Below are 24,959 nucleotides of genomic sequence, written 5' to 3'. Positions count from 1 at the left end.
TGTGTTTTGGGAAGGAGGCGTTCCCGCGGCCCTCTCTCGGGGTGTTAATATTTGTTTTACCCGCAGTCTCTCACGGCGCGGAGATCCACCGGGACCATGCGATGACCCTCGGGATCTGCCTCACACCATGAAAGCGTTGGCGGTCTGCGCCGGCACGGTTGGTAGTGTCAAAGCACTTTGGGAAGGAAGGATTCAGCAATTCAAAGAAGACCGAGAGAGAGAAAAGGAGTTGTCCAGAAGGAAGGGGCTGAAGGGGTGAGTGCAGGTAGCGGTTAAACCTGCGCAAGGTTAAAACCGATTCTCTTGTGACGGTTTATAACCATTTCACCTCTGCACAGGGTAACGGTGGTATGGCAGGAGCGAATAAATCTGGCCAGGTTGAAAGAGAAAGTGATCACAACAGAGGGAAGGGTTGTGCTGAAGATTGAGAACGAAGCGTGGAAGGTCAGTGACTCCTAAAGTCACGGGAGGTGAGGACATGAAGGGTGGGGAATGGAGGTGGGCTGGGCGTTCCGGGCAGGAACTAGATGGGCCGAATGTTTCGTGTCTATGCAGCTTGTTCCAGTGCATTTTGACAAAAGCCTCAGTAATAAGTGTTAGTGAAACCCAGCGTACCTGCACCACGTTGACACAGTAAGTAAACACAAGAAAGACTGCATTTCAATTGGCCCGAAGGCTCCCTGGAAACTTCTGAAATCAGGAACCCAAAACAAACGCAGGTTATTTCTCATGTCCTAGTAACGTAAATACAGGATGTTCATTTTAATGGTTTAATGATAATTAATTCCCCTGATCCTTTGGGTGTGATTATTTAGTATAAAATACAGAAGCCCACACATCAGGAGGAAAGCTTTCCCGTTAAAGAAAATGTGGGATAATTAGCTTTAACGTAAAATTAAAACATTATTTTAAGTTATTCTTTATAATCAGAAACTTTGTTTGGGACAAACTTAGTTTCTATATGGTCTGGGAAATCAGTCTTTTTCATTTGGTCATCCCATTTCTTTTCCCTTGGATAGATTGGGCAAGGCAATAATTCAGGTGGCTGTGGATTAGATATACACAGCGCTTGCTCAATCTCAACCTCAGTTGTTGATAGATCGCCAAGGTGTTAACGCTACGGATCTTCCCTATTTATACTGTGGGTTTTGTAAAGGAAGTGAGCTGGTGGTCTAGGTTTCACTGGATTTTCCTGTGGGTTAATCAGGACTTTATAGAGAAGAAGTGGATTTACCACTACTTGCAAACTAATCTCAAGAAGTTATAGTTATTGAACATGTTGGCTCATCAGATTCTGTGCTGAATCTCAGTGTCTTTAATTTTCCCTCTGGTAGGGATGGCATGTTCCACATTTTCCAGATTCCTGTTGTTTAATCAGTAATTTGTTTGCTTAGTTTGTTGGTTATTCAACATGAATGAGATGGATTTGTTTTGCCCATGTTCGGGTTTGTCTGTGAACTTGTGTGAGGTTATCTCATACATCCTCCTATGGGTTTTTAATAATGATATCTGTGCACAGGAATTTGGCTGTTACCTTTAACATTATATCCTCCTCAGCAGGGGGTGAGTGATACTGAACAGGTTACTGTCAGTTTGATATTGGATACTGATGATACATGGCAGACTGCATTGGGTTGGCATTCTCATTGCTACTGGGAAAATGGTGAACGCTATCCTGTTTTATGCCCTTTCAGAATGTAAAGTGCTCTCTGCTAGGGGTGCTATACAGAATGAAGGAATCCCACAGGAGTCTTTTGATTAACAGTCAAAGCTCAATGAAGGCAACATACAGTTCAAGGTGGTGTTGTTGATGCCTTTCCTGGATTAGACCTCCTGTGGCTGGTGTTTTGCAGCAGTCTTATTAAACTTCAGACATTTGCAGAAATCATGTACCTAGTAGCCTGTGATAATCTGAAGCCACACTGGTTATTTTAGAACTTGACTGTCTTCCAAGTGATGGAGAGGAAAGCAATGTCTTCACGAGGAAATCTGCAGATGCTGGAATTTCAAGCAACACACGTAAAAGTTGCTGGTGAACGCAGCAGGCCAGGCAGCATCTCCAGGAAGAGGTACAGTCGACGTTTCGGGGTCTCGGCCCGAAACGTCGACTGTACCTCTTCCTAGAGATGCTGCCTGGCCTGCTGCGTTCAGCAGTAACTTTTATGTGTGTTGCAAAGCAATGTCTTGGTGGCTTCCATAATTGAACTGGTGACATTTTTTTCAAGGCGATAAGGTAATAAAGGTATTGCTGTTGTATTAGTCAGTGAGGAATTCTTCAATATGTGAGAGTTTTGAGGAATAACTGACAGACTCTGCGTTTCTGTCTCCCACTGTCAACAGTCCAGTTAGCACTTCATCAGGACCTGTGCATTTCTATTCTTCATTTGTTAATTTTAATTGGACCTCTTCAGCTTTTGGAGGATTGGTGAGAATTTGCTTGACTTTATTATGAGGGACAGGGTCAGCAGTGCCATCAGTCAGTTGTTTTTTTGATTTTAGGAGCTTCTTGTAGTGTTTGTTCAGCATTGCTTGACAGATTCATGATCAGGAGGGCACATTCATCAGTATGGTCACAAACCGGAACATGCAATCACAGACCAATTATCTTATTTGTTCCGTATGCTGTATGTATATATTTTTAAAGAAACAAGAAAATCTTAGGATTAAGGACCAGCTGTCCAATTACAATCCAGTAATTGCCACACAGATGGCTTTATCATAATAAAAACTACTTGTATTAAATACCAATTTAAGTGAAATTAAATACTTCATGTTGTATCAAAGTTATTTAATTCATCAACCATACATATCATAGAATGTGTGTGTGTGTGTGTGGGGGGGGGGAATTAGGTTTATAAAGGTCATAGAACCTCACAAGGATGGAGGAAACATGCCTTTCAAGTCAACTCAAACACAAGAGTTTATGGGCACCATTCCATATTAATCCCATTTCCCATTATTTAGTCCATAGCCTTCTATGCCTTGACAATTCAAGTGTTCATCTAGACATCTAAATTTTGTTGAAAACTCAGCTTTAGACAGTTACCACTCTCTGGGTGCAGAAGATCCCTCTCTTATACCCTCAATATCTTCTCCTTTATTAAATCTATGTCCTTTAATTTTATCTGGCTTTTGATAAGAAGGAAAAAATTCCTGTCTATACTTGTCAATATTATATATACATCAATCATTTCTCTTCTTAATCCCCCCTGTTTTGGGGAGAACAGATAAGGCTTCTCCAGTGTCTCCTCATAACTACAACACTCCATCCCAGCCAGCATCCTGGTGAATCTCCTTTGCAGCATCTCTAGTGCTACCACATCTTTCCTGTGGCACGGTGACCAGAAATTCATGCTGTAGTTCACTGAGATCCGACCAAGGTTTCATAAAGTTGGAGTATAACTTTCCTGCCTCTGTATTAAATTTCCCAGCTAATGAAGGCCAATATTTCATATGCCTTCCTAAGTACATTGTCTACCCGTGTTACCACTTGAAAGCATCTGAAGACTTGTACTTCAAATTCCTTCTGTTCCTCAATACACCCTAACATCCTGCCATTGATGATGTATATCCTAACCTTAGTATTCCCAAAATACATGACCTCATTTTTCTGGATTAATTTCCATCAGCCATTTTCAGCAAATTGTAGGTAACTCTTTGTGCACCTTCCATGCTGTCAATAATCCCGTCAATCTTCATGCTATCCACAAACTTACAGATCGCGCCTTCCACATTCACGTCCAAGTCATTTAGGTATGTTACGAACAGCAAGGGCCTGAGTACTGATCCTTATGGAACACCACCACTCATAGGCTCCAATCATCAACACAATCCTCTGCCTTCACCCTGTATCTCCCATTGACAAACCCATTTTGGATACAGTCAACAACTTTCCGGGGGTCTCATGGTCCCTTACCATTTCAACTAGTATCCCATATGGGACTCTGGCAAAGGCCTTGCTTAAGTCCATGTAATTCACATACACTGCTCTTCCCTTATTGGTGCACATTATTACTTCTTTTGAAGATTTTGATTAAATTGGTTTGATTGGATCTGCCCTTGACAAAGTCGTGTTGTATTAGGAATTGGTTTATTATTGTCATATGAATTGAGATATAGCAGAAAAACCTTGCTTTGCATGCCGTTCATACAGATTATTTCAAATCATAAGTATATTGAGGTAGTACAAAGGGAAGAGCAACAAAATGCAGAATATGTTACAGTCGCAGGAGATGCAATGCAGGTAGACAAATTAGGTGCAAGAGTCATGAAAAGGTGGATTGTAAGGTTAAGTTCAGTTAGGAGTCTTTAACAGTGGGATAAAAGCTGTCTTTGAGCCTGGTTGAGCCTATTTTCAGGCGTTTGTATATTCCATCTAATGGGAGGGCGTAGGGGAGAGAATATCCATGTGGGAGGGGTTACATTGGCTGCTTTTCTGAGGTAAAGGGAAGTATAGACAATGGAAGGAAGGCTGGTTTATGTGATGGACCGAGCTGTGTCAACAACTCTCTACAGTTTCATGTGGTTTTTGGCAGAGCAGTTGCCATATCAAGCAGTGATACTTCAGGATAGGATGCTTTCTATGGTGCATCTGTAACCAAAAAAAAAATAGGATGAATGGGGACCTGCCACATTTCCTCAGCTTTGGTGATCTTTCTTGGCTGTAATGTTTACTTAGTTGGACCAGGACAGGTCGTTGGTGAAGTTTACATCTAGGAACTTGAGGCTCTCGACCATTTCTACCTCAGCATCACTGATACAGGAGCTTGTGCTTCAACCCAGTTCCTGAAGGTAATCACAAACACAAGAAAGCCTGCAGGTGCTGGAGATCCAAAGCAACACACTCAAAATTCTGGAGGAGCTTAGCAGGTCAGGCAGCATCTATGGAAAAGAGTAAGCATCTTTTCTGTAGGTGCTGTCGGACCTACTGAGTTCCTCCAGCATTTTGTGTGTGTTGCTCCTAAAGTTAATGACCAGGTATCTTGTTTAGCTGACACTGAGAGAAAGATTGTCACTGACACTGTGTCACTGGCTTTCTATTTTGTTCCTGTACTCTGACTTACCGTTATTTGAGATGTGACCCACTTGCAGATGGAGATGGAGCAGAATCTGGCCGTGCAGTTGTAAATGCACAGGGAGTAGGGGGATGAGGATGCAGCCTTGTGTGGCACCAGTGTCAAAGATGTCAGAGGTGTTGCTGCCTATCCTTACTAATTACAGTCTGCTGGTCAGGTAGTCAAGGATCCAGTCGTAGAAGTGGATGCTAAGTCCCAGGTCCAAGAGTTGGGAGATGTGTGTGTTTGTTTACCCAGAGAAAGACTACAATGACCATGAACCCTTGCGTGGGCACCAGTGTGCATGCGTGTACCTGCCTATTTTTTTTCTGCAAATCGTTTTTGGCTATTCTATTGGGGGGGGGGGTGTTAATCACAACCGGAATATAGGTGATAAGTGGCTAATACACTCAATTTCATTTCTAAAAGGGTTTAATCTAATGAATTTAATATTAAACATTATTTTCCTTGCGTGTATATAGCGATAAGTCAGTTATCAGGGGAGCTTGAAGTAAGTGTTGAACGAACTTCCAGTAGAAGTGGCAGAAGCAGGTTCGATATTATTAAAGAAAAATTGGATAGGTATATGGACAGGAAAGGAATGGAGGGTTATGGGCTAAGTGCAGGTCGGTGGGACTAGGTGAGAGTAGCATTCAGCACGGACTAGAAGGGCTGAGATGGCCTGTTTCCGTGTTGTAATTGTTATATGGTTACTTAAGTCACTTATAAGTCAATAGCATCATCACATTTTAAGTAACATTTGGATATTAAACACACAGCACATATTTTCCTCGTATGAATATATAAAATCATTGCAACACACCAATATCGCTGAACCAGTGGGAGCCCTGGGCTTGTTTCCCTGCAACAAGACGGTGCCATCGAGGGGTGATGGGAGACAGCGATACTCGAAGGGGGTTCCTTATGTCCAGTCTATTCTGCAATTTAGTTTTCGTTGCATTCATTGCAGAGACATGTTGGAAATGGAAGCAACGTTTTCAGTGCTTTCGTGGCTATCTCAGGATATTTAGCCTTGACTTTGATCCAGAATGCCGGCAGAGATGTTATGTCAAACATACTTTTCAGCCCGCCATCAATCACAAGCTTCAGGAGTTGATCTCCTTCCCGCGCTCACATGGATGATGCGTGGGTCATGACCTTGCATGCGTAATGGCTCAACAGTGCATGACAGGGAATGAGGAAAGGTGCAGCTGACTCCTATCGCCAAATCATATTGTCTCCTCGCGGCCCAGTAGCACATGCCTTACGGCCCTCCACCGGTCCGTGGCCCGGTGGTTGGGGACCGCTGTTCTCGAGATGTGCCGGGACAGAGGGATGACATTTGTTATGGACCTGTTTTGGCGGTAGGTGAAATGCAGTGAATTGAGGTTGTCGGGGAGGCTGGAGTGAACGTGTGCTATAACCAAGTCCCCTGAACACTTCATAATGGTGGATGCAAAGCCATTGGGGGGATTAGTCATTGAGGTATATTACCCTATTTTTTTTTTATTTGGCATTGGGTTGATGATAGACTCCTTCAAGCAGGTTGGAATCTCAGATTGGACTAAGAAGAGGTTTAAACTGTCTGCAAATCCCCTGCCAGATGATCTGCCCCAGACCTGAGGAAATGGTTCGGGGTGGGGCAGGGGGGAGTTGTGGGAGGTCACCATTCAGGCCTGATCATTTCCATCCAAGATCTGTAGTGGTGACTGTAGGTACAGGTATGTTGGTGCTGTTGCAATGGGTAGTGAAATTTAAAGTCATAGAGAAATGCAGCTCAGATACAGGCCCTTCAGCCCATCTAGTCCATGCTGAAACCATTTAAACTGCCTACTCCCATTGACCTGCACGGGGACTATAGCCTTCTATACCCCTACCATCCCCCTACCATCTATGTACTTATCCAAACTTCTCTTAAACGCTGAAATCGCGCTCACATGCACCACTTGCGCTGGCGACTCATTCCACACTCTCTCGGCCCTCTGAGTGAAGAAGCTTCCCGTCATGTTTCCCTTAAATTTTTCACCTTTCACCCATGACCTCTGGTTGTAGTCCCACCCAGCCTCCTGGTGAAACGAGGGACATGCTGGTAGTATTGTGGTAACACGCTCTTGAAGTTGGCTTGGTTGAAGTCACTGGTGATGACGAAGAGTGCCTCAGGGTATCCTATTTCAAGGCTGTTGACCAAAGAGTATAGCTCATTGAGTGCAGGTTCCATGTCTACCTGGAGTAGGATGTAGACTGCTGTTAGGATAGCTGAGGTGAACTGCCGTGGCAGGTAGTATGGACAGCACTTCATTGTTAGATATTCCAGGCTGGGAGAGTAGGAGTTTACCAACTCTGTCACATTTGAGCACCACAAGGTATTGATTACTAAGCAGACCTCTCTGCCTCTAACTTTGCCTGAGGACACTGCGCAGTCCATCCAGCGAATTGAGAAACCCTCGGATTGTTTGGCATAGTCAGGCAAAGCAGGGGTGAGCCATATCCTGGTAGGACAAGAGTGCACAACAGTTGATCAGTTCCCATTGATGGGCAAGTCTAGTATGAAGTCATCTACTTTACTTCCAATGGCTTGGATATTTGCTGGGAGTAAGAAGGGGAAGGATGACTTGAAATTGTACTGTTTCAGTCTCACCCCGTAGCCCAGCCCTTCTACCGCATTTTCTAGTTGACTGGCTGTGCCTAGTTGAGTCTGCGAGGCTTGATGTGGAATTGGCTGCTGAAGGCCTCTGGTTGTCCTGTGGGTCAGGCCTTCAGTCAGGTCAGTTGGCTATCATTGACTTGTTACTGCCTTTCCAAGTAATCATCAATCCTCTCCTTAGGAATTGTTTCCAGGATTTTTCGTACAGCTGCTAAGCTTGCATGTCCATAATTACTAGACTTCTGCTGCCTTGCTTGAAAAAGAGGGCCCTGTTATGTCCTTTGGTCATCTGGTGCCTCACTTGTATCTACAGAAGATAAATAAAAATCTCATTGAGACCTCCAGCAATCTCTTCCCTTGCCTCTGTCACCCACAGCAGTGTGTGATAAATCCTATTTGGTCCTTGAAACTAATCCACCTTTAAGCTCACTAAGGCATTGAGTATTTCCTCTTTGTATATGAAGATCCATGCTATCCCTTCACTGAATTTTCCAATTACAGAGTCTGTCTTTATGAATACTGATGAAAAGCATTTATTTTGGACCACACCAGTATATTCTCACTCCACATACAGATTGTCCATACTGTCGATAATGGGCATCGCTTTCCCCCGGCTATTGCTTTGCCCTTAATATATTTATAGACCGTCTTTGAGTTTGCCTTATCCCCATCTGCCGATTGTTATTTTTTGATGACCCCTCAACCTTCTGAATTTCCATTACAGGTGTCTCCCTACACTTTTTATGTTCGATAGTCTTCCTCATCATTGATTATCTTTACCTGTCATGTGCATCCTTTTCCTTTCTCCAACTGCCAATCTCCTTCGACTTCCAAGGTTTCCTGTGCTTGCTACCCCCGGCTTTTACATGTAATAGAAACATAGAAAATAGGTGCAGGAGTAGGCCATTCGGCCCTTCGAGCCTGCACCGCCATTTATTATGATCATGGCTGATCATCCAACTCAGAACCCTGTACCAGCCTTCCCTCCATACCCCCTGATCCCCGTAGCCACAGGGGCCATATCTAACTCCCTCTTAAATATAGCCAATGAACTGGCCTCAACTGTTTCCTGTGGCAGAGAATTCCACAGATTCACCACTCTCTGTGTGAAGAAGTTTTTCCTAATCTCGGTCCTAAAAGGCTTCCCCTTTATCCTCAAACTGTGACCCCTCGTTCTGGACTTCCCCAACATCGGGAACAATCTTCCTGCATCTAGCCTGTCCAATCCCTTTAGGATTTTATACGTTTCAATCAGATCCCCCCTCAATCTTCTAAATTCCAACGAGTACAAGCCCAGTTCATCCAGTCTTTCTTCATATGAAAGTCCTGCCATCCCAGGAATCAATCTGGTGAACCTTCTTTGTACTCCCTCTATGGCAAGGATGTCCTTCCTCAGATTAGGGGACCAAAACTGCACACAATACTCCAGGTGTGGTCTCACCAAGGCCTTGTACAACTGCAGTAGTACCTCCCTGCTCCTGTACTCGAATCCTCTTGCTATAAATGCTAGCATACCATTCGCCTTTTTCACTGCCTGCTGTACCTGCATACCCACTTTCAATGACTGGTGTATAATGACACCCAGGTCTCGTTGCACCTCCCCTTTTCCTAATCGGCCACCATTCAGATAATAATCTGTTTTCCTATTTTTGCCACCAAAGTGGATAACTTCACATTTATCCACATTAAATTGCATCTGCCATGAATTTGCCCACTCACCCAACCTATCCAAGTCACCCTGCATCCTCTTAGCATCCTCCTCACAGCTAACGGTGCCGCCCAGCTTCGTGTCATCCGCAAACTTGGAGATGCTGCATTTAATTCCCTCATCCAAGTCATTAATATATATTGTAAACAACTGGGGTCCCAGCACTGAGCCTTGCGGTACCCCACTAGTCACTGCCTGCCATTCTGAAAAGGTCCCGTTTATTCCCACTCTTTGCTTCCTGTCTGCTAACCAATTCTCTAACCACATCAATACTTTAGCCCCAATACCGTGTGCTTTAAGTTTGCACACTAATCTCCTGTGTGGGACCTTGTCAAAAGCCTTTTGAAAATCCAAATATACCACATCCACTGGTTTTCCCCTATCCACTCTACTAGTTACATCCTCAAAAAATTCTATGAGATTCGTCAGACATGATTTTCCTTTCACAAATCCATGCTGACTTTGTCCGATGATTTCACCGCTTTCCAAATGTACTGTTATCACATCTTTGATAACTGACTCCAGCAGTTTCCCCACCACTGACATTAGGCTAACCGGTCTATAATTCCCTGGTTTCTCTCTCCCTCCTTTTTTAAAAAGTGGGGTTACATTAGCCACCCTCCAATCCTCAGGAACTAGTCCAGAATCTAACGAGTTTTGAAAAATTATCACTAATGCATCCACTATTTCTTGGGCTACTTCCTTAAGCACTCTGGGATGCAGACCATCTGGCCCTGGGGATTTATCTGCCTTTAATCCCTTCAATTTACCTAACACCACTTCCCTACTAACATGTATTTCGCTCAGTTCCTCCATCTCACTGGACCCTCTGTCCCCTACTATTTCTGGAAGATTATTTATGTCCTCCTTAGTGAAGACAGAACCAAAGTAATTATTCAATTGGTCTGCCATGTCCTTGCTCCCCATAATCAATTCACCTGTTTCTGTCTGTAGGGGACCTATGTTTGTCTTTACCAGTCTTTTCCTTTTTACATATCTATAAAAGCTTTTACAGTCAGTACGTGTTGCTCTTGAACTCTTGTTATTTACCCTTTTTTCCGCTTCCTGCTGTGAACATGTAGATTTAACTGCAAGCAGTTGTTCCCAATCTACCTTAGGCAAGTCATCCCTAATGATGGTGAAACTGGCCTACTGCAACCCCCCCCCCCCCGCCCCGCCATTTAAGATTTTTATTATTGGTACATCATTTTCCTTTTCCATAACAAAGTCTAATAATACTCCTTCTTTCATTCGTCTGTCTACATACTGCATTTAAAGAGCTGCCCAGCACACTCAAACTCCACCCCTCTGTGTCTCTAATGTTAGGGCAATCCAGTTTTACAGATGATTGAAAGGAGGAGAAAGTGTTCGGGGGCCAAAGGAGTGGAATCATTTGAAAGGAAAGATCTTTTCTGACTCCATTGCATGGTTAGATCTCAAGAAGACTAAGCAACATGTAATGTTAAATTTTATTTCTAAACTCAGTGCAGGGAAAAATTCAGGGAAACACTTAACATGGATAAGAACTCAATTGGAGGGAAAATGTTTTGAGGGATCATTTTAGATTGTTTGGTATTACTGGCCATAGATTTGGGATCATTACTGTTTAAATTTATCCATAACTTTAATGTAAAAATAGACTGAAAGATGGTCACATTTGTAGAATGCTTGAAATTAGTAACAGGATAAACAAACACTAAAGGAATAATTAAAGCAGAACAGCAGAGTTAGCACAGGCAGGTGACTCACAGCAATGTGTGCAATTAACTGTGCTGATTTATGATGAAGTTCAAAGAAACCTAAGAGTCTTAATGAGCTCAACAATCATCTAATGAATAAAACACAATTAGAATGCTAAATTTATAGCTATAATAAAATACTAATTAGAGATAGTTTTATTCAAACTGTGCTATGCTAGTTCTGGCATGGCGTTCTGCACAAGATGTACTATGTCCTCTTCTGGTTACCAAGAAACAATGCATTCAAGTTTGAGAAAAACTAAAGAGAAGATCCAGAAGTCTGATTGTAGTGTTATGAGCTTGAATTATGATAGATAATCCTGGGAGATGTCAGTCAATTAGAGAGGTGCTTGAAAACAACTTGTTAATGTGAGTCAAGCATCAGCAAAAATATTAAGATTTTAAATTTAAAGCAACTGTTTAGGAAAATCGTGTTCAGACAAGTAAAAGGTAACTTAGGACTAATCATGACTTGCATTTGGCAAGTAATTAAGTAACTTTAAGTGCACTGAAGTACAGTATTTATGAACCCTTAAGTAGAAAGTCAAGTTTTTTTAAAATCAAGAAACATTACTTCAAGTGATCAGAGAGTAAATTTGCTGTATTTAGTTTGTTTAAACTTCCTGCTCAAGGCGAGAGATAAATCTGGAGATGAAACAGATTTTACTAATTTTTAGGTTCACCTGACCATATTTCTGATCAGAGGTTTCTTATAACATCCATTTTAGAAAGCATGCAGAATTAGTCCAGCTCGAATTTTACTCAGATATTTACTTTTTGCAGTTGAATGGAGGGCCATGTTGAGTGAAATAGTTCTGGTGCAAGTTTGTGATTCAATTTTTCCTGAGTTTTGTTGCTTTTCTATGTTGGATGCTAATGTGTTATTTTATTTCTTAGACACTACCAAATGCAATACAACAATTGACATATTTACAAGAATGGCATATCCACAGAACTGGCTTGGAAACAATTCCTCAATTTATTGGAATATTTGATAACCTCCTTGTGTTGGATCTATCACGAAATGTAGTCAAGGAACTACCAAGGGAAATAGGTTTGCATTTACTTTGTGTATTTTGGTCTACTATGGTAATCAAGGCCCATTTTCTTGTGCTATAGCATATTTGGTTATTTTGTCTGGATGACTAAATATATTTCTTCATGAACTCCATCATAGATATTAAACAATATCGATGAACGATGTTAGTTATGCCTGCCCTGGCTGCTGGAAAAACTCTAACACTATCTCAGTTTGTATTTTTTTTCACTCTTAACTAGCACTTAATGTCATTATGTTCATTTTATTGTGTAAATTATGTATAATTTGTTAATTAAGTTTAACCTATGTTTGTCAAGTTTGTAATTGACTCAGCTGCTCCTTGCAAAAAGCTAATTTTCATGGCATTTATAACCTTTGACAATAAATGTGAATTATGATTATTATTTAAATTAGTCATGATTTTGTGCAAAATACTACAGGCTGAGTACCACTTATCTGAAATTCCAAAACTGAAAACCAATTTTTTTTTGAGTGCTGACTTGACATCACAAATGGAAAATTCCACAAGGTGCTGAGAAAATCCCCAGTTCATGTGCAGGCCACTCTGCACCACAAACAATTCTGAGAAGTGACCTCACATATGTAATGAACAGAAGTTGATGAAAAATAGAGGGGAAAAAAAATGCGCAAAAAGAAAATTGAAGATCTTGATCATTTGTATTGTAGCAGATTCGACAGCATCAGGGTGAACATTTACACTTAATAGTATGCTGATCATGAAACAAGCAAAGATCTATCAAAATGAACTGAAAATTGAAGGTAATTGTGAATATTCAGCAGACTGGTTGCAGAAATTTAAGAAAAGGTACGGCATTAAAATTTTAAGATTTGTGGAGATAAAGCATCTGCTGATCATGAAGCAACAGAGAAATCCATTGAGCTTGCCAAGATCTCCGCTGATGATAATCTAACATGCTGAATGGCTGTATCAGTACATATGTGTGAAGAACAGGTTAAAGACAAAAACTGCTTACCGGTAGCACATAAATTCAGAATCAGAAATGATGACAATCCCAAGCTATCTCATTTATATATTCCTAAATTCAAAAAAATCCAAAATCTGAAACCTTTCTGGTCCCAAGCATTTTTGATAAGGGATACTTGACCTGTATCTTCTTTGAACCTGTAAATTCCCAATTAAGGGAATAATGAGCTTCTTTCACCAACTTTTTCCAGATTGCACCTTCCAAATATCTTCTCACCTTTGGATCTTGATCGTCTCTTGGGCCACGTCCAAATGAAGTTCAAAATCACATTTAGACCTCCTCCTGACCTCTGTTTAACTTTTTCAATGTTTCCTCAAAACTGAAACAATCCTCTTTCGTTCTATTTCTTTGGCCTTATTGCTTTCCTCAAAATATGGTGCCAAGAATTTTCCTCAGATTGCTCTATGAGGCTTAAACTGGCCATTAATGAAGATCTGCTGCCTGCTTGTTTTATAATGTATGCCTCTACTTGTAGATGTTTGCTTTTACAAAGCTAATCAACATGTCCTGTTACCTATAAAGGCAAGTGAAATGCATTGATGTTCATCTTACAAGGAAAATAATAATTATATTATTCAATAAAGCCATCTCTGGCACTACTGCTGATTGGACATCAAAGGCAAATGCCAAAATTGTGCATGTACACAAAGTACAAACCTGGGGTTTTAGTACAGAAACTGATCAAATCCCTTTACATGAATCTGTTGCCACATTACCATTTTACTCAGGCTTAAGATCCAGCAGTTGGAAATAAAGTTCAAAGTAAATTTATTATCAAAGTACATATACTTATTAAATTTTTTTTACTTCCCTTCTAAAATATCTGTGCACTGGTAATGCTACTGTGACGCTAATTTCCTTTGGGATCAATAAAGTATCTATCTATATGCAACCCTGAGATTCATTTTCTTGCAGGCCTTCACAGTAAGTGAAGAAACACAATAAACCCAATGAAAGACTGGACCCAATAGGATAGGACAAACAACCAGTGTACAACTGTACAAATACAAAAAGAGGAAAAAATAGTAATAATAAATACAGAAGCAATAAATATCAAGAACACGAGTCCTTGAAAGTGAGTCCACAGGTGTGGGAACAGTTCAGTGAAGGGGCGAGTGAAGTTGAGTGCCAAAAGCACTTGGGCAATGTCTGCGAAGGAATCTGCTGGATTGGTCAGATGATCTTTTCTCCATCCAGCTTCTGTCACTCTCAGCAGACCATAGCACTGGTTTGTTTATCTAAGGTTTGCAGTTACAGGCTGAGAGAGGAATTCAGGTCAGTGCCAGAGAGGTTGTCCTTGATGACTAACGGCCATTATTCAGTGTCGCAAACTTTATTCCAACAGAATACCACATCGATATATAGAATATACTATCTTTAATGATGCTCAATATAATGAATTTATTCAACCTGATTTCCCGTCCCTGTTCTTACTGCGGGTGGTCTCCTGTAAGATTTGTACGGACACCAGTTACCTCTTGATAGTTTGTCAAAGTTCTTTGAGTGATTCTAGCCAGGGAAAACTGGTTTGCTATTAAATGTTATAGGGTATTACTGCTAACTTTGCTCTCCCTCAGTCAGCTTTTACAAACACCCCTCAATTACCTCCATTATCAGCCTTATGGAGATCACAACCTAGTATTATCCCAGTGGATGTCAGATCAGACCGCAGTTTAGTGTATCCTGTGGAGTGTATTTTCTCATTTGGTTTGGTTCTGTTGCTCTATTAAACATTACTTTCATGACAATGTTTTGAGACCACTAATAGTTTAGTATAGTGTGCTGCAGACGTCTGGATAAATTTAAGGCCAAGTTATAATAAATCATTATGCACACTTAGTCTTAATCATTGTTGAAGGTAGCAATTTAGAGGAGCGTGATTGATTAAACTACATTTATCCCAGTGAGACATGAAAGAAATCAGTTACGACTTTGCCAAGAAATTGAGCAGCTCTAAACTTAATCACATTACAAGTCAAAATGATTACTCACATTATTTGCTTAAAATATATTCATATTTTTAATATAGAAATGATTCGATTTAATTTATATATTCAGCTGTGAGCATTAATTGCTGAATTTAAATGCCCTAATTGTGAACATAATAGTTTGTAAAGTCCTTTTGAAAATTTAAAAGAATTTGTAGGGAGACTTTATGTAAGAAACTCTGCAACAATTTGTATGCTATTAATGTTAATTGTGTAGAATCAGAACAAGTTACTTCAACTTTATTTTTTAATAGTGAAGATTAAATGGTAACAGTAGCAGTTGAACTTCAGATTATCACTCTCTTCCCATGCAGGTCAACTGACCAAACTGCGCGAGCTGTATGTCAGCTATAACAGACTACGGCAAGTACCTCGAGAGCTTGCGAGCTGCATAAACCTGGAGAAACTGGACCTAGCTGTAAACAGAGATCTCTGTAACTTACCTGAACAGGCAAGTGCTGCTTCTTTTACTCATTTCTTTTACTCATTTCTTTGTATCAGAGAAAAAAGAAACTGCAGGCTGCTTAAATGTACTTTCATGCACAGAAGTGTCAGGGACTTGTAATCTTATCAGTTATGTAGCAGAATGGTGCCATCTTTAATTATGTGTAAATATCAGAGTTCTTTGGCAAATGTTTGTGGTTTAAGAACCATGATTATAAGTGCACTATTTTCGGGTATTTTTCTGAGACTTATTAATGAAAGGGTTTGTGCAATCCCTGGGTGAGGAGGACTTTCATCTTCAGGATTTTGTAGCTCATTTAATACATCTAATTCTAGTATAACATCAAATCAGTGAATGTTCTGTGACTCCATGTCCAAAATGTGTGCATATCTCAATACATTCTCAGTGTGAGGAAATACAATTTATGTAATATTTCTGAACTTTGAAGGCATTTGATTGATAAGGCTATCAAATAAAATGGGCTGTAGCAGCACTGATAGAAATTGGTTAAAAGTATCTGTGATAAGATTTTAGGACTGGAGGGAAGTGATATAATGTGTACTAAGATAAGCAATATAATGGCATTGTTCCTTTTAATACAGACTTATGATTTGGATATCTACAAGCAGAGTATAATTTTCAAATCTGCAGATGACAGAATAGGAGCTAGGACAGGTGGATAAGTGGCAGATGAAATTTAATACTGAGATGTGTGAAATGGGAAGAATGAGGAGACAATTGAAACTAGAGGGCACTGTTATAAAAGGGTATAAGAAAAAAGATGGGATTTTGCATTTATAAATGGGGGAATAGAGTATAAGAGCAAGGAAGTTGAGATGAACTTTTATAAGATGCTGATTCAGTTACAAATGGAAAATTGTATCCATTTCTGGGTGTGTCACGTTTTTGGAAATATGTGAAGGATTTGGAGAGAATGCAGAGAAATTTTCTGAATTGATTCCAGGGATGAGGAGTTGGGTGGATGGCTGGAGAAGCTGGGGCTGATCTTCTTGGAAAAGGAGTAGCTCCAAAAAGTAAAACAGAGGGATCAGGGAGTAGAGATTCATAATTCCTTGAAAGTGGTATCTCAGGGAGATAAAGAGAGCTTTTGGCATACAGGCCTTCATAAGTCAAAGTATTGAGTACAGGGATTGAGATGTTTTGTTGAAGTTGTATAAGACATTGATAAGGCCTGATTTAAAGTTTTGTGTGCATTTCTGGTCACCTACCAACAGAAAAGATATCAATAAGAATGAAGGAGTGCAGAGAAAATCTATAAGGATTTTGCTTCCAACCTGATGGCGTGAACATTGACTTCTCAAACTTCCGCTAATGCTCCACCTCCCCCTCGTACCCCATCCATTATTTATTTATATACACACATTATTTTTCTCTCTCTCCTTTTTCTCCCTCTGTCCCCCTCACTATACCCTTTGCCCATCCTTCAGGCTCCCCCCCTTTTCTTTCTCCCTAGGCCTCCTGTCCCATGATCCTCTCATATCCCTTTTGCCAATCAACTGTCCAGCTCTTGGCTCTATCCCTCCCCCTCCTGTCTTCTCCTATCATTTCTGATCTCCTCTCCCCCTCCCACTTTCAAATCCCTTACTAGCTCTTCTTTCAGTTAGTCCTGATGAAGGGTCTCGGCCCGAAACGTCGACTGTACCTCTTCCTGGAGATGCTGCCTGGCCTGCAGCGTTCACCAGCAACTTTTGTGTGTGTTGTTTGAAATCCCAGCATCTGCAGATTTCCTCGTGTTTGCCTAGATATGATAGGATAGGTCTGGACCCAGGGTTGAGATTTTTGATTGGAAAAAGGCTAACTTTGAAGGGATGCAAAGGGATTTAGAAGGATTGGATTGGGACAAATTGTTTTATGGGAAGGATGTAATAGAGAAATGGAGGTAATTTAAAGGTGAAATTTTGAGGGTACAGAATCTTTATGTTCCTGTTAGCTTGAAAGGAAAGGTTAAAAGTTTGAGAGAGCCATGGTTTTCAAGGGATATTGGAAACTTGGTTCCGAAAAAGATATCTACAATAAATATAGGCAGCATGGAGTAAATGAAGTGCTTGAGGAATATAAAGAATGTAAAAATAATCTTAAGAAGGAAATTATAAAAGCTAAAAGATACGAGGTTGCTTTGGCAAGTAAGGTGAAAGTAAATCCAAAGGGTTTCTATTGTTATATTAATAGCAAAAGGATAGTGAGGGATAAAATTGGTCCCTTAGAGAATCAGAGTGGACAGCTATGTGTGGAACCAAAAGAGATGGGGGAGATATTGAACAATTTCTTCGGTATTCACTAAGGAGAAGGAAATTGAATTGTGTAAGGTACGGGAAACAGGTAGGGAAGTTGTGGAAACTATGATGATTAAAGCAGAGGAAGTACTGGCGCTTTTAAGGAATATAAAAGTGCATAAGTCTCTATGTCCTGACAGGATATTCCCTAGGACCTTGAGGGAAGTTAGTGTAGAAATAGGGGCTGTGACAGAAGTATTTCAAATGTCATTATAAATGGGGACGGTGCTGGAGGATTGGCGTATTGCTCATGTTGTTCCATTGTTTAAAAAGGGTTCTAAGAGTAAACCTAGCAATTATCGGCCTGTGAGTTTGACGTCAGTGGTGGGTAAATTGATGGAAAGTATTCTTAGAGATGGTATATATAATTATCTGGATAGACAGGGTCTGATTAGGAACAGTCAACATGGATTTGTGTGTGGAAGGTCATGTTTGACAAATCTTATTGAATTTTTTGAAGAGGTTACTAGGAAAGTTGACGAGGGTAAAGCAGCGGATGTTGTCTATATGGACTTCAGTAAAGCCTTTGATAAGGTTCCACACGGAAGGTTAGTTAGGAGGGTTCAATCGTTAGGTATCAATATTGAAGTAGTAAAATGGATTCAGCAGTGGCTGGATGGGAGACGCCAGAGAGTAATGGTGGATAAATGTTTGTCAGATTGGAGGCCAGTGACTGGTGGTGTGCCTCAGGGATCTGTACTGGGTCCAATGTTGTTTGTCATATACATTCATGATCTGGATGATGGGGTGGTAAATTGGATTAGTAAGTATGCAGATGATACTAAGATAGGTGGCATTGTGGATAATGAAGTAGGTTTTCAAAGCTTGCAGAGAGATTTGGGCCAGTAAGTGGGCTGAAAGATGGCTGATGGAGTTTAATGCTGATAAATTGAGGTGCTACATTTTGGTAGGACTAATCAAAATAGGACATACATACTAAATGGTAGGGCATTGAAGAATGCAGTAGAACAGAAGGATCTAGGAATAATGGTGTATAGTTCCCTGAAGGTGGAATCTCATGTGGATAGGGTGGTGAAGAAATCTTTTGGTATGCTGGCCTTTATAAATCAGAGCATTGAGTAAAGGAGTTGGAATGTAATATTAAAATTGTACAAGGCATTGGTAAGGCCAAATTTGGAGTACTGTGTACAGTTCTGGTCACCGATTTATAGGAAAGATGTCAACAAAATAGAGAGAGTACAGAGAAGATTTAGTAGAATGTTGCCTGGGTTTCAGCACCTAAGTTACAAAACAAGGTTGAACAAGTTAGGTCTTTATTCTTTGGAGCGTAGAAGGTTGAGGGGGGACTTAATAGAGGTATTTAAAATTATGAGGGGGATAGATAGAGTTGACGTGGATAGGCTTTTTCCATTGAGAGTTGGGGAGATTCAAACAAGAGGACATGAGTTGAGAGTTAGGGGGCAAAAGTTTAGGGGTAACAGGAGGGGGAACTTCTTTACTTAGAGAGTGGTAGCTGTGTGGAACGAGCTTCCAGCAGAAGTGGTAGAGGCAGGTTCGATATTGTCATTTAAAGTAAAATTGGATAGGTATATGGACAGGAAAGGAATGGAGGGTTATGGGCTGAGTGCAGGTCAGTGGGACTAGGTGAGAGTAAGCGTTCGGCACGGACTAGAAGGGCCGAGATGGCCTGTTTCCGTGCTGTAATTGTTATATGGTTATGTAGATGGGCTAAAGGGCCTGTTTCTATGCTGTATTGTTATATGACTATAAATGATAGAGGTGTTTAAGCTCCTGAGAAGAGAGAAACTATCTCCATTGGCATAGAAGTCATGTAGAATAATGATAATCGGCAAAGAACAAAAGGCAAGAGGATTTTTTTATTGCAGTGACTGATTATGTCCCGGAATGCTTTGCCAGGTGTCTTTGTAGAGGCAATATAAATCGTGGTGTTCAACAGGAAACTGGATAAATATCTGAAAGAAGAATTTGCAGAATCCTGGAGAAAGTTTGCAATGACACTAATTGACTGGACTTGACTCAGTAGTTTGCCTCACTACCGTAACTATTCTGTACTTTGGAATGAAATCTCAGGAAGGAGGATTATGCACTCCAATACATTTTCAGGGCTCCTTTCTAGAGAGCTGGTAGTTTTGTAGCTTAGTTTGGACTGACATAAATGCTTTGGCAAATTAATACAAAAAAATCCAAATTCATACAAAATTCTAAACATTGCTGGAACTACTGTATTCACCTGACACCAAACAACATCTATTTGAAAGAAGCTAGGATAGTGTTGAGCAAAAATATTAATTTGACCTTTTATGTTGTTATTTTAGAATTTCTAGAATCTACAGTCTTGTCCATATTTTTCTTTTTTACTCTGTTTTTGTGTTGTAGATAATTAATGTCCAACCCTTATTGCTCTTGAGAAGGGCCTGGGGAGCTGCTGGATGATGGTAGTCCCACAATGCTGGTGGGTAGGATCTTCCAGGATGTAGACCTACTGATGGAATCAAAATTGTTACCACTGACATGTCATGAAATTAGTTGTTTTGTGACAGCACTACAGTGCAAGACATTTAAAAAAAAACCTACGTTACAGCAAAAAAAATTATACAAAGGTGGAACAATGAGGCAGTGTTCATGGATTCAAACAGCATTCAGAAATCTGATGGTGGAGGAGAAAAAGCTGTTCCCAAAACATCTTCAGTCTCCTGAACCTCCGTCCTGATGGTAGCAATGAGAAGAAGGCATGTCCCAGATGGTGAAGGTACTTGATGATGGATGCTGCCTACTTGAAGCAGCACCTTGTGGAGGTGTCCTTGAAGGTGGGGAGGCTCGTTTGGAGTTGGCTGAGTCCACAACCCTCTATAGCCTCTTGTGATCCTGTTCATTAGAGTCTCCATACCAGGCAGTGATGCAACCAGTCAGAATGTTCTCCATGGGGCATCTCTAGAAGTCTTCACTAAAGACTTTGGTGACATACCAGATCTCCTCAAACTTCTAATAAAGTATAGCTACTATTGTGGTTTTTTGTGATTGCCCAGGATAGATCCTCCGAGATGTTGATACTCAGGAACTTGAAGCTGCTTACCCTTTCCACTGCTGCCTCCTGAATGAGAATACCTTGTTCCTGGTATTAGCAGTCATGGATTTGGGGTATCTTAGGCAAGGTATCGTTGGAGGGAAATCTGTGGGCACCGTGCACCGGAGATGGAAGGAATCGATAATTATGGCGGTACGTAAGGTGCCAATCAAATGGACTACCTTGCCTTAGATGAAATCAAGTTTGAAAATGTTGAAGGAGATAAACACATTAGGCATGTAGGGCTTATTCTATCACAGTGACGACTTGTGCTTGTTGATGGTAGGAAGGCTTTGCAGGGGTCAGGAGATGAGTCAGTTGCTGTTATGATGCCCAGCATGGAATCTGCAGTCATAACTGCAGTATTTATATGGCTGGTCCAAATAAATTTCTGGACACTGGTATCTCACAGGAAGTTGAATGCCAAGAATAGGTGGGTTTAAATGGCACTATTATGCAATGAATGGAATGAACTTGGAAATGATTAAAGAATTTGAGACTGTCTGCATGATTATTCAAGGCATTACAGCTTGTTTCTTCTATTATTTTCTCTGCCCTACAAATGTATCCTGGCAACTCAATTTACCACATTGGTTCTTTGAACACTCTTGTTTCAGATTGGTCATTGTTATATAAGCTATTTAACGGCTATGGATAATTGATTTAAAAATAACCTGTGCACAAATTTGTAAACATTCACACACCATTACTGGATATGGTTATGTAATTGGCCCAACAACTCAGATTATGGGACCAAATCATCTCCTGGAACTTCATGTTCAATGGAGCACATGGAATGAGCATAAAATCTGCTTGACCGTGCTCCAAACAAACTACATTGTGTTTTGATCCTAGCCTCCATGCAAAATATGTTTCATGTGCAATGGTTCACTATGGAGATTTAGGGCTAGGTAAAAAAATTTGTTTTGTTAACGTTAGCTGTGAATGTTTTTTTTGTTTTTGCAATTGTTGAAAAAGAAAGTGTAGGATTAAATTTTCTTTTTGTAAATGTCCTTCACTTGCTTAGTTGTCCCAACTGCAGAGGCTCTACCATCTCGACCTGTCCATGAACCGGTTCACTGCAGTCCCCTTGGCTGTTCTGAATATGCCTGCACTGGAATGGTTAGACATGGGCAGCAACAAACTTCAGGAGCTTCCGGATGACATGACTAGGTAACAAAGAAATAATTTTCTCAATTTCTTCCAAATTTCCCAATCACATTTGTGTTATTTTATTACAGTCCACCTTGCATTTCATTCAGTTACTTCTGCCAGTTTTTCCTTTAAAAGTTTTCTATTTTCACATCGTCCTTTACATGCTCAGTTAATACATCATTTTGAACCTCCAAGTAAAACTAATTTCCCTTTCTGCATATCATTATTGTGGCAGAACCAAATGACTGCTTCCACTTTCTTTTTCAATCCAGCTTTAGGAATCTTGGTAAAGAGAGAGGATAAAAGTCCCATAGTAAAAGTTAATTTTCGCTTTTCTCCTGTTGAACTGAAGTGCTCTGGATCAACCAAAAGCAATTACAAATAAGGCACAGTAATCAAGAGGAAAATTCCAATTTCAACTTTCTGGGAGTCTTGCTAGAATTATTACTGTTTGTAATCACTAGAAGTAAAACTTTAAAAAATATTGAAGTATAGAGCTGAATTCAACAGAGCGTTACAAATGTGACGGTAATAAAAAATTAACAAAAAAAACTGCAAATGATGACGAATCTGGAGGGGTGGGGGAAAGCTGAAAATACTCAATAGGTCAAGCAATGTGTCTCGGGAGAACCCAGCGAGGTTGATGGTGTTTCAGGACCTCTGACAATAGCAAGGTACAAAAAATATAATTATTACATGGTTAAATAGTGCAGTGGATGACAGATGAAAACCTACAAAAATATCTACACAAAGCCATCAGAATTTCTAAAAGCAGTAACGTACTTAGCATTTATTTACTAAAATGCTCTTATTTTTCTACTTAAAGAATGGAAAATCTGCACACGATTTGGCTACAGAGGAATAAAATCACTCACTTGCCAGAGACCATTAGTAAATTGAAAAATCTCAGCACTCTGGTTCTAACAAGCAACAAGCTGCAGAGGATCCCAATTTGCATGGAAGAAATGATCAATTTGAGGTAAAGTACTAGAAACTATTTGTTCTATATGAACTTGGTAATCAGTAATTTCTAGCTAATTCATTTTACCTAGTAGAAAATTATTGACTGATGAGAACAAAGGTTGAAGGCCAAGCCAGTAAGTTCTTCACATGGACATTTTGTAATATTTGAATGTAGGGAACTTTAAGTTATGTCTTTAATTTTCTCATCAGTTTCTTTTAAAGGTCTAGGATAGACCCATCAATTCCTGGCTATACATCTCATCTTTTTATTGAGTATAACAAATTTCAAGATTATTTCCTCTCATTACACTGCCTTGGTTGTTTTTCCCTTTTCCTCTGTGTAGGAAAAAAATCATTAAAATGGCTGGGATTTCCTTAAAGTCACACCTGATCTGCCATTGATGTGCCATTTGTATGTTATTTTTTAAGACCTGTATTGGGAAGAAGTACTACTACAAACGTATATGCCGCTATGTCCCTTGAAAACTTTTCCAGTTCCCTCTATGCACAGCTTTATTATTTTTTTATAATTTCATCACTTTTCATTGCCATTTTCTGCACTTAAGAGACATTTTTCTTTGAGAATTACATGTTCTTTTATCTAGGTTGTGAACTGTAATTGTTTAAACCAAATAAGTGGACCTTTTGTTTTCTGGAAATACAGATTGTGTGGCGTTAGCCTATGACTTAGTGCTGGCAGTCCTATTTATGTTAGAAAGTTTAGCATTGGATACCCCTTCTGAATGGCTTAGCAAACTGTGACTGAAAGATAGTTTCCAAACAAGGCATTGAAATACAGCAAAATACTAGTACCTGAGTGAGCACTGCCTTTTGTTTCTGTTTTCCCCACCTATAAGTAATAAGGTTTAGGTTTTGGCTAACTCTAAATAGCCTTGATAAAGAGAAAACCAGGGTGCTATATAAGAATACTGGAATGCTATTTGGTAAAGGCATGCATGATTACAAATCTTGGCTATGTCCGTTTAAAAAAAAAACTGATCATGCTGAGCAAAACAAAAATTACCCTATCTCTGCACTGATACTGTTAATGTATGTTAAAGGTTTGTGAATCTGAGAGACAATCCACTTCAGCTAAAAGTAACACTACCCACGTGTGCAAACCCTGCAGAAGAGGAAGACCGTGAATTGTTTGGAATAGAGTTTATGCAAGTCTATATAAAGGAATTAAAAAACTGTGAGTGAAAGGAAATTGTATTTTCAATTTACATTGGTTTTGCAGAATTTAGTAAAAGTGTAAACATTTAAAATTCAGATTTTAAGCTGTGAGCTTATTAAGCAGACTGACTCAACATCAAAAACATTCAAATTTAATTATTGTAAATCAACCATAAAATTGTCAGCATTAATAGGCAGTGTTACAACTTGTATTATCTCAAACATACAGTTACCCTGCTTAATAATGCTAAAATTTCATTAAACTAAACTTAAATGCAGGAATGTGCGGCTGAATGAATCAGAGAAAAACAAGTATCAGGGATCTGATTAGAAACAAAATATGTGATGGAGTAAGAAAATCTCCTGTCTCTTGTTAGACGGCATTGAACACATGTAATCACATTGAACACATAGAACACATTGAATACGCTATGTAATAGAATTTCTTGGGAAACAATTTCTTAAATGCAGACTCTTACATCTAAGTTGCAGCTAACACTAGTGTCATGCCAATATTGAAGGAAAATATCGTTATTCTAATGGGCTATATGGCATTGCATTGTTAATATGTATTTTATTCCTGATGTAATTAAACGCTCGGTATTTCTATTTTTCTTTTTTTCAGTCTTGTATAGTTGTTCATCTCTCCCCCTCATTTGTATGCTACAGTTGCCTGAAGGACATTGACATCAGAGCATTCA

General features: G+C 39.9%; 1 protein-coding gene across 4 annotated transcripts in view; it reads left to right on the top strand.

Moving 5' to 3' along the window:
- The window catches only part of lrrc39 (leucine rich repeat containing 39), a 35,286-nt gene that overhangs the window by 5,657 nt on the left and 4,670 nt on the right, over nucleotides 1-24,959 (top strand). For all 4 annotated transcript variants that reach the window (XM_063063923.1, XM_063063927.1, XM_063063925.1 and 1 more), the window contains 7 exons: nucleotides 67-255; nucleotides 339-444; nucleotides 12,043-12,199; nucleotides 15,494-15,630; nucleotides 21,992-22,137; nucleotides 22,946-23,098; nucleotides 24,144-24,277. In XM_063063923.1, the coding sequence (XP_062919993.1) occupies nucleotides 67-255; nucleotides 339-444; nucleotides 12,043-12,199; nucleotides 15,494-15,630; nucleotides 21,992-22,137; nucleotides 22,946-23,098; nucleotides 24,144-24,277 (1,022 nt within the window). The remainder of the gene's footprint in view (nucleotides 1-66; nucleotides 256-338; nucleotides 445-12,042; nucleotides 12,200-15,493; nucleotides 15,631-21,991; nucleotides 22,138-22,945; nucleotides 23,099-24,143; nucleotides 24,278-24,959) is intronic.

The sequence above is a fragment of the Mobula hypostoma genome, chromosome 12, assembly GCF_963921235.1.
Source record: "Mobula hypostoma chromosome 12, sMobHyp1.1, whole genome shotgun sequence".
Taxonomy (NCBI): domain Eukaryota; kingdom Metazoa; phylum Chordata; class Chondrichthyes; order Myliobatiformes; family Myliobatidae; genus Mobula; species Mobula hypostoma.
This window is presented reverse-complemented; position numbering and strand designations above follow the sequence as displayed.